Source organism: Tauraco erythrolophus, chromosome 1 (genome assembly GCF_009769465.1).
Source record: "Tauraco erythrolophus isolate bTauEry1 chromosome 1, bTauEry1.pri, whole genome shotgun sequence".
In the NCBI taxonomy this organism is placed as follows: domain Eukaryota; kingdom Metazoa; phylum Chordata; class Aves; order Musophagiformes; family Musophagidae; genus Tauraco; species Tauraco erythrolophus.
The window spans coordinates 9,372,509-9,387,310 of NC_141465.1; the positions used below are offsets into that span (position 1 = coordinate 9,372,509).

The following is a 14,802-nucleotide window of genomic DNA, read 5'->3' on the forward strand; positions in this document are numbered from 1 at the left end:
ATACATATAAATCTGAAGCTTCACTGATCACAGTAGAATTCATAAGACACACATATTAGTATGATAAGACAAAGAAACAGTGTACTTACCAGGTTTCGTTTGTGGCACCTCTGAGCTTGGTGATGTTCTAGGTTTAGAAGGAACATGCTGTGTTTCTTTTGGAACTGAAATTAAAAAAGGAAATTCAACTATTAAGGTAAATGAAGGTAAAAGGTAAGTCAACTATTCAAGAACTGAGACCAACAGAAGGCAAAATATTAAAATAGAACACGTTTGTATGAGTAATGGAGAAGTATGAATGTCCAGTACATAAAGAAATAGTGCTGATGGAGAATCTCTGTAGTTGGATAACTTAATGCAAGGCCAGTATGCATGGATCGGTATAAAAGATGAAGCAGCACACGACAGAAACCGAGTATAGAGACATGTAGTCAAAAGGTAGATTGTGGTGCTTTCATCCACTTTACAGAACACGTTTGTGTGAGAAAAATCAAACAAGATGATTATGAATTGTTAGTACAAAACTACAAAAAAAAGTTTATAGAAGGACTAAATTTAATATTAAAAATTTGTGACAGTGGAGTACAATGAAGATGTACTTGTGATGCTTGGTGCATACTGAGAAAAAAGTTAAATGTGATGGTCATTGTAGGTAAAACTGTTACCTATTGTTGGTTTTAGTTGATCAGTTCTAAGTGTTATAGATTCCAGAACTGTATCAGAAACAAAACATGAAAACTGAATAACTCCACTTACAATTAGTATTACTTGTCTAGTGATTGTATTTCGAATTACATACTATGTATGCAGCCTCATATGAAAACTGTTATATTAAATGAATTCTCTGAGAAAGCAGTGTAAGCTGAAACATAATGTGAGCGTAGTTCTCCCATGGGATTCAATGAGACATCAAACATACATCACTCTCAAGATGTACCACTCCCTTAATCAGAAAATGGCTTTTTAGGGACACAAATATCTTCCCTTTGTGGTATATTTCAAATGAAGTTTATATATACAATTGGAATTAGAGACCACTTGCTTGTTTTCTGGATGCTATGTTATTAAAGAGCATTGCATGAACATATACTTCAGCTCTAAACTGGTATGGATCTAAAATAAAACTGGATGTGTAATTGATACTATTTTCTTGCATTTCCCACATTAGAAACAAAGGCATACAAGAAACGGTATTCCTCTCTGTCAATTCTTCTGTACATGTGAAAAAAAAAATTCTTTGGATCTTTTAAGACAATCACAAGATAAGTGGATGACACTGTAAAAAAGTTCTGTATATTTTAGATTCTTGAAGAAACAGTAATTTTTTTTTTTAAACACAGAACAGTACAAACCTGTAACATTTGTGTGACAAAAGCATATTTTGAGAAGGCTGGACTATCACAATAATGAAAAATGGCCACAGAGGTAAAAACTGAGTTTATGAGAAGTTGCATTTTAAGTTGTAGTTTGGAAATAATTATTAACAATCAGCTGCTATAGTTAATAAATCAGAGAATAAGGATTTTGACTGTTTCCTACATGAGGAAATGATACCTAACAGATAACATCAGCTTTCAAAATTATTGCTCCATGTCTACAATTTAAAGATCTACAATAAAGTGATTATCATGAAATTTTTCACGTTTACCAAAATATAACACATGTTGATATTTGATACCCTTGTAATTTCCTGTTGATATTACCAACTGGATAGTAGAAGACAGAGAGATCTTTTTCTGCCTACCACTGAATTCAGTTCAGTGACATATCATAAAAATCCAGTATTTTGGAATAGAGCATAAATGATCATTAATGTTAATAAATATCAATATTTAGAAACAAATAGTAACTACGGAAGGAGTAATTTACTCATTCATGCAGAAAATAATAATGTTATGAAATTAAGAAGTTATAGCTTCAAATTGAAATGTATTTACTCTAAAAATGCAAAGTAATGTGGGAAAGAATTGTACCACCTGAGTAGCCATAATACATACTTTAATTGCTAGGTATTTGCTTGAGTTACCACTGTAATATGAGTTCAACAACAATATTCTCATCCTGCTGCCATGAAGTAGCAGAGATTTATTCTTTTGCATGATGAAAAACAGCAAATGTTACTACTTCTGAAAACTGCAAATAAATCACTGAACACACAGCAGAACAGAACCCCATTATGTTTTAACTGGCTCAGATAACTAAACAGCTGCTCAGAAATACGTTTCAATTCAATATAAACTATATTCAAAACAATCACACAAAGCAGTTTACCATCTTTAGCTTGTGGGATATGAGGTTTGGGTGAAGTTTTAGGTTTAGAAGGGATACGCTGAGTCTCCTTTGGAGCTGGAAGACAAAACATGGGTAATAAGTTGGTTAAATTGCACAGCAATTACTATCTCGTACCAACTTGAACACTCAAACAGAAGCCTTTCACCTGTAACAGAGAAAAAAAGTCTCTTTAGGAAATAGGAAAGAAAGCCAGGTAATACTCTTCATATGTTTACAAAAATCTAAGCAAGAAAGTGGAATTTTAGTAATTTTTGAAGCTCAGGTGTTTTCTTTTTTTTTCAAATAAAAAGCTGAGACAAGCACAGACAAGCATAATTACGTGAAAGGTGATTCAGAGCTGCCAGCACCATTTTTTCTGAAAAAAGAGACATTCCAACTGTGAAGAGAGCAACACATTCAACTGTCATGAACACCAAGCAAGAGAATTACCTAGAATAAAAATAAAATTTAATGAAACAATCCTAAGGCATGAAGTGATTAACTTCAGTGATGCTTTCTCTGGTGAAAAAAGCAAACATGACAGCTTGCCAAGGAAATATCATTACCTATCGTTGACCTTGGTGGTTCAATTCTAAGTGTAATAGGTTCCAAGACTGCAACAGAAACAGTGTGAAAAGGTAATTATGGAATGTACTCCAAAAAAACATAATTACTTTACTGGTAAGTATAAAAGCAGGTGCTAATACCACACCACAGTAATGCGGATCTTCAAATTAACTTTTACTTAAAATCATGGACAACTAAACTTCCAAATAATACAAGTTCAGTAAGAAAAATTTAATTGTACAAACCTGATGGCAAGAGAAGCAAAAATACATTACTAGAAATCAGTAAATCCTAGAATAAGCAAGGGAAGTCTGGGAGGCTCCCAACAGAAGGACACAGACCTGTTGGAATAGGCTCAGAGAAGGGCCACAAAGATAATCAGAGGGCTGGAGCACCTCTCCTATGAAGACAGGCTAAGGAGTTGGGGTATTTCAGCCTAGAGAAGAGAAGGCTCTGGGGAGACTGTCTAGCAGCCTTCCAGTACATAAAGGGGGCCTACAGGAAAGCTGGAGAGGGACTTTTTACAAGTGCATGTAGTGATAGGACAAGGGGCAATGGATTTAAACTGAAAGAGGGTAGATTCAGATTAGATACTATGAAGAAAGTTTTTATAATGAGGGTGGTGAGGCACTGGAACAGGTTGCCCAGAGAAGCTGTGGTGTCCCATCCCTGGAAGTGTTCAAGGCCAGGTTGGATGCGGCTTTGAGCAACCTGATGTAGGGGGAAGATGTCCCTGTCCATGGCAGGGGGGTTGGAACCAGATGATCTTTGAGGTCCCTTCCAACCCAAACCATTCTATGATTCTAGTAAAGTGATTGCCTAGAGAGGCTGTGGAGTCTCAATCCCTGGAGATATTAAAAAACTGTCTGGAGGTGGTCCTGGGCAACTGGCTCTACGTGGCCCTCCTTCAGCAGCTGCATTGGATTAGATGAACTCCAAAGGTCCCTTCCAATCTCAACCATACTGTCATTCTGTGAAAGGACACAGCAATTACCCAGCATTGTCACAGGCTATTCTGCATGCAAAAAAGACTCCAGGTTTGGAAGGAGAAGCTTTACTGGGAACTGAAAAGTTGAAAAAAAAAATCTGTCAGAGAGAAATTATGAAGTTTTCCTATGTTCTCCGGGAATTGGATCTCTAAAGTAACTTTCACTGAGTAAGTCAGTCTCTCCTCAAGACAATTCCCTTTGAAGCCACGTCATTGAAAATGATAATGCATGAAGTGGCTCACATGAAGTGACAGCACCACTCTTTTTAAAAATAAAAATAAAAATAATCCATCCCAGCCTGTGCAATCTGTTCTTGCTCCCAACCACAGGGCTCTGGTACTAGTTAGGGTCAAAAGGTGAAGAATGAGAATACACAAAAACAACTATGGAAAAATCATTCACTAGTAAGAATAGTGAATCCTAGTAGGAATAGGAATACTAATACTCCTCTGTCATGACAAAGACCAGCAGAAAATTCTTACCTATTTAACAACTGGAGACTACTTTTCTACACCTGGCAGCACTGAGTACTGCGTAACATATCTGTGCCTTAGCACTACACTTTGCTCTAAACCCAAGCAGGGAAATCCAATAAGAGGCATACTGACGTACAAGTTAGGTACTTTGCACATTTTTCCAGAACGAACCTAGGGCCATATATCATCGCACTCTGTTTTTCTGATGAATCTTAAATCACTCAGATCTGTTTTTTCTTTTTAATTTCTTTGTTTTTTCAAACATAAAATTCAACAATGCCATCCTCTTCCCAATACTAAAGAGATTCTGAAAGTCTCTGGTAATGATTTCTTCTCAGATCATTTAAAAAAAAAGTTCATTAATAGATATATAGTTTGTTTCATGTAGACTTCTCTAGATAAAAGGTTGAGCTGGATTTCTCAGAATGATGAGAGGAGAATAAGATTGGGAAGATATAAAATGCCTTCGTTTTCCTCTGACCTTTCTGAAAGCAGAGCATCTAAATAAAACTCCCAGAGGACTTTGACATAAAAGTTACTCTTGATATTATTGAACAATTTATCATATTACTGGGTTGTAAGCACTGAGCAACCTGAGACTTTGAAGGACAGCAAACAGTAAGACAGACATGCACCACGTTATCAAGCAGAGTTTTCATAGGCTGAGAAGGCATGGTTCTCTCATGTGACTGTACTTTAGAAGATGCAAGTTTAGAAGTCCTTTCCAGGACTCTCATAGTCCTGGTAAGGGAGAGAAGACTATAAAAGAACAACTACACATATGCACCGATCTATCTAACATTACGCTATCTTAACTTCACTACTGTATTGAGATACGGAAATTTGCAAATAGTAGGCAGTTGAGATCCTCTTCTACAACAGAGCAAAGTTCTGCCTATTTGTTGTTAAAAGAGTTCTGCAGTTCTCTTCCAAAAGTCTTGTATGACACAAGGGAAAATGCACAGATGCATATGAAGAACTAGCATTTCATACTAGAGGCACAAGAGAGCATAAATTTATAATGCATCTACAGAGACTCAACAGGGGTTCATTATAAAGAGCTATTCTTGCGCTTTTCTGGAAATGAAATGTTGCAGTGCAGCTGGATGCATGGTAGAAAAATTCATTATAGTTTCCTTTCCTGAAAAATGGAGAACCTAGTATGTTTAGATAGAGAGATTAATGCTAACAATAATACAAGTGCGCACAATGATTGGGCATGATAACATTGGCAAAAGACCTTTTTTTTCATGCAGGCAACAGATTCAATTACCCACATATCAAGAAAAAGAATGAAGCTGTAGACTTTCACTAGAATGTACAGTTGGCTGGTTGGAAAAAATTGAGAATTGTTTCTGTTTTGTTGTCTTGTTTTTTTTGTTGTTGTTGCTTTGTGGTTTTTTTTTCAAATAAAGTTTTTTTGCTCCTCTGAAAAAAGATAAGTACGTTATTAGAAACAGTACAAAAGTCTTATTAAGAATGAGAGCCAAAATTAATTTTCAGGAATTCTGTACAACTCAAAGTGGGCCATTAGTAAGTCAGTGATCAAGTATGAATTAGGTACATATTCCTCATTATTTTGGTTCATTGCTAAGGAAAGGTGACTGTCATGGCACAAATTTCTAATTTAAGATGAACTCCCAAGTGATGCTGGAATACAGAAGAGACCCTGCTCTTTGAGCATTTTGCCACCTACCTAAAAGCCAGGTTATCCCCATGCACTGCATATTTTATGCCTCAAATGATAATTTCTGAATAAGAATATCACCGTTTGTCCAATCAGAACAAATGCCAAATTCACAAATACCTACTTGCGAGGAGATCATTACAAGCTTAATTATGATTAAAAAGTGTTTCTTAGGATTTCATCTGACTGATCAGTGAAGCCACTAACAAAGAAAGGACAAACAAGAGGCATGCATACAAATACAGAATGATGCCGCCTTCTTTCTAGTTACATGGGAACTTGTTATATAGCCATTCATTGTGGAAATTTCAATATACAGTGTTCACCTTGGTAGTCCAAGGGTGTAAAACAATTTTACACAGGTTTCCAAATGAGTTGTTTTTTTCCTATGTCGTTTCAAAAAAAAATATCATGCAAGATTCGGATCTATATTCAGACATAGGCATCTATAGGAGACAAATGTAACTGTCCTAGTAATAGAATACTGGATTTCCCACACTAAAAATGTTGTAGGAGCTGTAATGACCATGGAAAACGAATTATGCACACTATTTTGAGACAGTTCCAGGTCATAAATACCATTTAGTTAACAAGCTTCACAAGGAATTATTTGGTCTGAAAAGAGTAATATTTTTATGAACAAAAACATCATTCACAGATAATCTGGAAAGAATTTAATAATATTGCCCGATCTCTTCCAAGATTAAGTAATATATTCTTACAATATGCAATTAAGCAATTTTAAGCTTTCTAACTTCATTACAAACCATGTAACAGTAGTAGTATTTTTGTAACTGTATTCATTATTCTGCAGTTCCAGAAATGCCAGGTATCTTTTATTCTCTGACATATGTCATAGAACAAATTTAACCCCAGTGTGACAGTGCAATTTCATTTCCCATCACAAAATATACCTTTACTAAATTCCAGAGCAGAATTTCACTCTTATTTCCACAGTTTCAGGTTATGTCTACATATGCATTAATGATCACTGTATCAATACAAATCCTATCCACCCGAGAGTCCTGAGAGAGCTGGCGGATGTCATTGCCAAACCCCTGTCCATTATCTTTGGGCAGTCGTGGCTCATTGGGGAAGTTCCGCTGGACTGGAGGCTGGCGGATGTTACCCCCATTTACAAAAAAGGGCGGAAGGAGGATCCGGGGAACTACAGGCCTGTCAGTCTGACCTCGGTGACGGGCAAAGTCATGGAACAGGTTATCTTGAGTGCTATTAATGAGCACATACAGGTTAACCGGGTGATCAGGCCCAGTCAGCATGGGTTTATGAAAGGCAGGTCTTGCCAATCAAACCTGATCACCTTCTATGACAGGGTGACCCGCCTGGTTGACGAGGGAAGGGCTGTGGATGTAGTTTTCCTGGACCTCAGTAAAGCCTTTGATACAGTTTCTCATAGTGTTCTGGTTGCGAAACTGGTAACTGCTGGCCTGGATAGGCACACCCTCCTTTGGGTTAAAAACTGGCTGGATGGCCGGGCCCAAAGAGTGGTGGTAAATGGGGCTAAATCCGGCTGGAGGCCGGTCACCAGTGGGGTTCCCCAGGGCTCAGTGCTGGGTCCAGTTCTGTTTAACATCTTTATCAATGACCTGGATGAGGGGATTGAATGTACCCTCAGTAAATTTGCGGACGACACCAAGCTGGGAGGCTGTGTCGATCTGCTCGAGGGAAGGGAGGCCCTTCAGAGGGATTTGAACAGACTGGATCGTTGGGCTGAGGCCAATGGCATGAGCTTTAATAAGGCCAAGTGCAGAGTCCTTCACTTGGGGTGTAAAAACCCCAAGCATCGCTATAGGCTCGGGGAAGAGTGGCTGGAGAGCTGCCTGGCGGAGAAGGACCTGGGGGTGTTGGTTGACTACCAGCTTGATATGAGCCAGCAGTGTGCCCAGGTGGCCAAAAAGGCCAATGGGATACTGGCGTGTATCAAGAATAGTGTGACCAGCAGGAATAGGGAAGTGATCCTGCCCCTGTACTCGGCACTGGTGAGGCCGCACCTGGAATATTGTGTCCAGTTTTGGGCCCCTCACTTTAAGAGAGATATTGAGCTCCTGGAGCGAGTCCAAAGAAGGGCGACTAAACTGGTCAAGGGGCTGGAAAATAAAACTTATGAGGAGCGGCTGAGGGAGTTGGGGCTGTTTAGCCTGGAGAAGAGGAGGCTGAGGGGAGACCTGATTACGGCCTATAAATACTTGAGAAAAGATGGTGGGGAGTTAGGGGAAGGGCTCTTTACATTAGTGATGGGTGATAGAACAAGAGGAAATGGGTATAAGCTTAGTCAGGGCAGATTCAGGTTGGATGTTAGGAAGTATTTCTTCTCTGAAAGGGTTGTCAGCCACTGGAATAAGCTGCCCAGGGAGGTGGTTGAGTCCCCATCTCTGGATGTGTTTAAGAATAGGGTGGATGAGCTACTTGAGGATATGGTTTAATGGGGATTAGGGATGGTTGGACTCGATGATCTCTAAGGTCTTTTCCAACCTAGAAATCTATGAATCTATGAATCTATGGTTCTAGGTAAGATGCTATAACCATCAGCAAATCAGGAGAATTTGCATTCTCTGTACCTTGTGCTGAACTAAGTTGGAAAACTCATTATTTTGAAATTAAAAGCAGGAAAACTATTTGTTTCAATGCCAGGCCATGTAACTTGGTGATTTGGGATATAAAAGTTATCAAAGTTTTCTTGCTTTGCTTCAAAGATTTTTGGTTCCATATAAAAATAATACTCCTCAAAGTATTAATACTCTCATCTTTCTGAGGATTAAGTGCTGAGCTTTACATAGAATTAATTTTTACTAAAGTATATTACTTCAGTGATATGTTGTAACAAATGTTTGCTATGGAAGTTAGTTACCAGGTTTAGTTCGTGGCTTTTTGGTTCTGGCCGATGGTCTAGGTTTAGATGCAGAAGGTGTGAGTTTTGCTTCTTTAGGAGCTGAAAGAAATATACTAGATTATAAGATTATCCTTTCCACTGTATCACATAAAAATCACATTATTCAAACCTGAAATGATGCAGCAAATTGCTACTGGGAACAAAAGGAAATGGCAAAATCAGATTTTCTAAGACGCCTTCTCAAAAATCTTCCTAAGACTTCAGTGAAGTCCAGCAAAATCCCTGCTTGCTCTTCACTGTAGAAGTCAGTAAGCAAATTTACAATATGTTACTGTAGCTTACAATCACATCAAAATCTTTGTCTCATTAAGTTAGCAAACATTTTTGCAAGAGACTTAAGAGGTAAAAAAAACAATGCTCTTTATCCTTTTTAACTCTAGGTCAATATTAAGTCATCAAAAGAAACATGTACATAAAATATGTAAAAAAGTCCTCAATTTTCAACATTGTAAAGAAATTATTGGTAGGGAGCTGGAGAAACATGGAAAAAAAGGGGATTTGCTTCATAAGCGTAGTCATTGAATTCTGTTACTAAAAAGTAGTGTCATCTAGATGGTAAAAATTAAGAGCAACCACTCCTAGAAACCTTTTTTCCACCTGAACATGCATGGGCTGAAACTGTAATTAGCTAAATATGACTGTTAATCTGACATCAGATAAAGATTAAGGTGAGTTTCAGGTAGTATAGTCAGTAATTTTGTTCATTTCTATAAAGCAGTGCTAGGAGACTGCTTTCCAAGAAAAAGTTTCATAGCAGTAGACACAGTGGAAAAAGCATATGGCATTTATAGAAAGAGTAGAATAAGACATACGAAGTGACTGAGAAGTGTTTTTAAGCCAAAATGACATTTAGAAGGATTCATAAAAGAACAGCTGAATTAACTTGTCCATCTAGCGCCACAGGAATCCTTCACTGAGACATCCACAATGCTAACCTTGCACTTGGCCTTTCAATAGTATTTCAAATGTGTTTCTGATGATTTTCTGAGAGTAAAATGTGTTGGTGTAGAAAAACTCCCAACAAAATGGAAGACAATCTGATCCCCAAAATTTTCCTGTACTATAGAACTTATAAAACCATATGAAAAAAACTTCTTTCTTTTTCTCTTAAGTTTAGAAAAATGTATTTCTCAGTGCTTATTTCCGAACTTTTTTCCTCTCTCAGAGAAATGGATTAAATATAGTAAAAGCTATGAGATAAAGTAACAGAGTAAAAACTGTGTAGCACGGACTGCAAAGAGTGACCAACAGCTACAGAAACATGTATTACCTAGTGTTGCTTTTGGTTGTTCAACAGTCTGAGAAATTTTAGGCTCCAAAAGTGGTGGTTTAGGGGCTAGAAAAGAAAAATTCAAGTGTAATCGAACATATCAGTAGATGTATCAGCAGCAAGCCAAAAGCGTTATCATTCCAATAGTTCAGGGGGTTTGTTTGTTTGTTTTAAAATAGACTGACAAGATAAGCATGCAACTAAGTCCTACTCTTATGCATAACACCCTACACTCCTTGTAGCTTTTTTCCCTATGAATTTACACACTGGATGCTCATGGCTATGTGCGAGAGTCTGCTTCTGAGGCTCATTCCCCATATTTATTTGATTATTTGACATTTTTTGATTCAATCAACAAATTCATTTCTTTTATATTATGGAAGAATAGTGAGAAAGGACCAATGAGAGCTTTGACTGAAGAGAAGACTGCAGTCCGTAATAAATACCAGAGAATCTATAACAAAGAGGAAACTTGTAAGTGCCAAAATCTTGCTGAAAATCTTAAATCAGACCCTGCAGTCGACTGTAAGACACATATAAGACATTAAAGGCAACTCCTGCTTTTTACTGACCTGTCTGTTTATAAGATAGAACAGAAACATTTTAGGACTCTAGCAATGCACACTGAAATATTTATTGGTCCAGTACCTGAATCACTAAGGGAAGCAAATTCATCTCCCTTAGTCCCAAATCAGAAAAAAATGAGTAGAGAGACCTATTTTTTGATCAAAAAGCAGAAAAGGAAAAAGACATGACACAATGACAATGTTCTCATGGTCAAAGAAAGCATCTCGTGTATATGAAAGCTTCCCCTTCTAATTTGAGAAAGCATTCATATTCCCATTAAAATGGCAATCCTTTCCATTGAGTTCCCTGCAGGAGGGCTTATGGATCACATGAGTAGTACTTTCCTTTCAATCAACAAACTGTTGTGACTAGCAAAGATTCCATCTTTGCCACATTATCTCTGCGTGAATGTGGGAGATGGGGACTGGCAAAAGAGATTATAGAAATAATAATCATATCTATTGTTTATATAAGTGATACAAAAAAAACCCCAAAACTGTGCCACCCAGAATAAGTTTTTTTCCCTTCCAGTCCTTTAAAAAGGTTATAAAACTAGAGAACTTTATATCACTGGACCCAAACGTGTAAATCCAATGAGCTTAACTCTCATTCCTTATGTTAGGCAACATTAAATGATCGATTTTACAACGATGAATTAGTGAAGATGCTCATGCGTTGCATAGCTCCTGTCCTTTTTAGGAAATTTTGCTTAGATATTTTTAATGAACATATCTCTCTGCATACCAACTTATAAAAATGGCGTGCACAATTACCAGGTTTCACATGCTGTACTTCTGAGGTAGCAGACGGTTTCAGTTTAGAAGGAATAAGTGGTCTTTCTTTTGGAGCTGAAAGAAAGAGCTCAATTTGCAATCATGAATTGTTTAACAAGGGTTTCCCACAACAAACAGCACGTTACAAGTTTATGTTCAAGAAAAGACAACTTAGTATGTATATCAATGCCATCTGATGAAGTCAGAATTTAAAGTGTGGAATGGAGATGATATTGAAATACTGTACATTGATCAGAAATTGATTCTATGTCTCTCAGATAATTAAAATTTCCACTATGAAAGCTCTACATATCAAAGAGAGCACACGTGTGTGCATGAGAGTGAAAGAGACAGAACAGTCTAATAAAAGGATGATGGTGTTTTACATGCAAGAGGCAAGTTTTACTTCTCTGAGGACAGTAAAACCATCCTGAATGATGTTCTCATACAGAGATACATGAAGAAAAATCAGTCTAATGACAATGGAAGAACAAGATTCTATAACCAGGAAAAAGAATGATTATGCATGTGAAATGATATGCTAGAAGAAATTCATTCGTATGGGATGAAGTGCTCAAAACAAACACAGAGTTTTTCACCGGGTGAAAACAACAGCGTTACCTAATGTTACTCTTGGCCACTGAAAAGGACGAGAAGTTTTAGATGTGAAAGATTCCAGAATGGATTCCCTTGTTGCTGTTGGAAGAAATGGTGACAGTCATAAGAGAGCAAAGAGCTAATGGAAGAAACTCTTCCTTCATAAACTAAAACAAATTTGTTTTCACAAGAACAACAAATACTTGACTAATGCTTGGACACTTAGTTTAGTATACGTTAGAGAGAAATTGAGTCTTTTGAACTGCACAGAGCTTTTGTGATGTGCAGAAATTCTGGATGTTCATTTCCTCCTGCCTTCATTGCAACTGGTCTGGATCTCAACCACCTCCAAATAAGATTTTAAGTCGAGCATTTGAACATTTTGAGTTTTGATCCATTATTTAAGGGACATAGTACAGTGTAAAATTTTGGAATTTAATGAAGAGGACATGTTGAACAATCAGTCAGTCAGACATTAAAACCATATAAAATATGGAGTAGAAAGATAACAACTGATCCAACTATGGCTTCAGTTCAAAAGCATCGAGTGTCTGTAACTTTTAATTAATTTCATGCTGTAAGGATACACTCTCTTTAATATTTTTAACAAGGCTACAGCAGTATAATGCAGCCTACAGCATGCATGACAGTATTTTCATTAGCACTACTGGACAATAAATACTGTTCTCTCAATTATCCATGTCGCATAGTTTTCAAAATACTGAAGGAGAATCATGTGACTATGAGCTGCATTGTAAGTGTGAGAAAGCACCAATTTCAACCATTGACATAAATCTAAATGCAAAATTTAGGTGTTGGGGTCTAACTCAAATGTGCACTGAAAGTGAAGATTACCAGTGTACTCATTCCAGTGAGTTTTAGACCATAGTTTGAGCTACTGAACTAAGAACTAGGTAGGAATTATTGTACCTGGTTCAGCATCTGTTATTTCAGGCTTACTAGGTGTCACAGGGCTTGAAAGAATAGGCTGAATACCACTGAAAGCTATAAAAAAAACAGGTCGAAGTATCTATGATTATTAATTCTACACATAGCTTTTTTGGTTTTATAAGAACAAACAAAAAATGTTATATGTTATAACATACCTAATTTGCATTGCAGAGGTCCACCCACAATAAGCATGCCTTACCTTGATAATTGACCAGTGCTGGTTTAGAGTGGGAGCTGAAGCAAGCGGTTAAAATGACAACTAGAACTAAATTTTCAGCAAGCCAAAGCTAATATTACATTAGATGGCATGGTCCATGTAGTTTCAAGCAACCCAGAAAATATACAGATAAAAGACCTTTTAATACCATGATAAAAAGCATAAAGCACTCCAAAAAGGCAGAAAAAAAATATAACCTACAAACTAAAAAGCACTGCAAATACATTTCTGTGAAAAAGACTGTCTTAATTCTCCTCAGTGCTTTTTCTTCTGTCAAGATTATTTTAGTGAATGTTGAAGTCATATATTCTGTGTACATATATACACATAAAACCCAAGGGTAAAATAAAGTAAAAAACCAATCACTGAACAGTAATACATAGTAAGAAAGGAGCTTACTATGCTGACATAAACAATATAGAGTATAGAAATGTGAAAGAAAAAACCAAGTAATTTTAAGATTCTTAGTAAGCTTTAGGCATTATTATTATTATAATTATTATCTGAAGATTACTTCCCTTAAGTACATCTCAAAATAGCCCTAGCAGCTTTTTGAGAGACAAATGTAAAATCAGAAACACTTATCAGGTGACTTTCTCAGCAGTAAGCACAAGCTGTCATGTAAAAAAGGATTCTTTGTCTGTCTACACTGATGATCATGACTCAAGTGGAAGACAAGTATGGCAGATGACTAAAATATCTGGAATGAACTGGATTTCCAAAATTGCTATCAAAACACCCAAAGTGGTTTAACTGAAAAGCTAATGCATTGCTATTACCCATAGTTGTTGTTAGCACACGAGGTGTTCTGGAAAGCGGAGGCATAGATTTTTCCAGGTCAGCTGAACTTGTAACTGCAGAAAAACGTAAATAACCCTGAGAGAGAGATTCGTACTGGGGCAGAAAAAGTAAGATTGCTTTACATTGCTTTGCAAGATGCCAATGCCACTATAAAACAGTTTCACAAGATTTCTAACTCAAAAATAAATGACTAAAACCTCAAAGTTTCGAAAAAGTCACATGTGCCTCCCAGACACACCCTGACAGAAACTGCAGTCCCCCTAAAAGCAGCCTTATCAACAGGAGTCAATTCATACATGCACACGTAACAGCAAAAAACTTGTGCTGTTGACTTCACCTGCACCTGTAGAAAGAGATCTACAAACGTAAAATATATGCTAATATGAATTTCTGCAACCAGGCATTTCTATTGTCAAAGCTTTGCTTGTTTCGGTTGAACAGATGACAAAACTTTGAGTTATAGGTTTAAACATACTACACATAATGTCATTTGTCATTTAAATTAAATTGTGATATTTTATATAATTGACATAACATAAACTAGCACAACTTTTGTGACATATTGAAGAGCCAGAAGATGAGGCAGAAAAAATTCATAACAATACTGTTGAAATATTGACTGTCAGGTTTAGGATAATTTTCCTTCTCATCTCTCATGCATTAATATCTTTGCTATGAATGCAAATTTAATCTTGGATAGCTATGAACCCATTAAAAAAAGTTCC

General features: G+C 36.8%; 1 protein-coding gene across 1 annotated transcript in view; it reads right to left on the minus strand.

Moving 5' to 3' along the window:
• Positions 1-14,802, minus strand: part of ABI3BP (ABI family member 3 binding protein) — a 167,968-nt gene that overhangs the window by 54,851 nt on the left and 98,315 nt on the right. The window contains exons 28-37 of the mRNA XM_086622839.1: positions 14,056-14,130; positions 13,039-13,113; positions 12,133-12,207; positions 11,512-11,586; positions 10,172-10,237; positions 8,860-8,940; positions 2,838-2,885; positions 2,272-2,346; positions 666-713; positions 90-164 (exon numbers count right to left, since the gene is read on the minus strand). Coding sequence (XP_086478965.1) covers positions 90-164; positions 666-713; positions 2,272-2,346; positions 2,838-2,885; positions 8,860-8,940; positions 10,172-10,237; positions 11,512-11,586; positions 12,133-12,207; positions 13,039-13,113; positions 14,056-14,130 — 693 coding nt within the window. The remainder of the gene's footprint in view (positions 1-89; positions 165-665; positions 714-2,271; positions 2,347-2,837; positions 2,886-8,859; positions 8,941-10,171; positions 10,238-11,511; positions 11,587-12,132; positions 12,208-13,038; positions 13,114-14,055; positions 14,131-14,802) is intronic.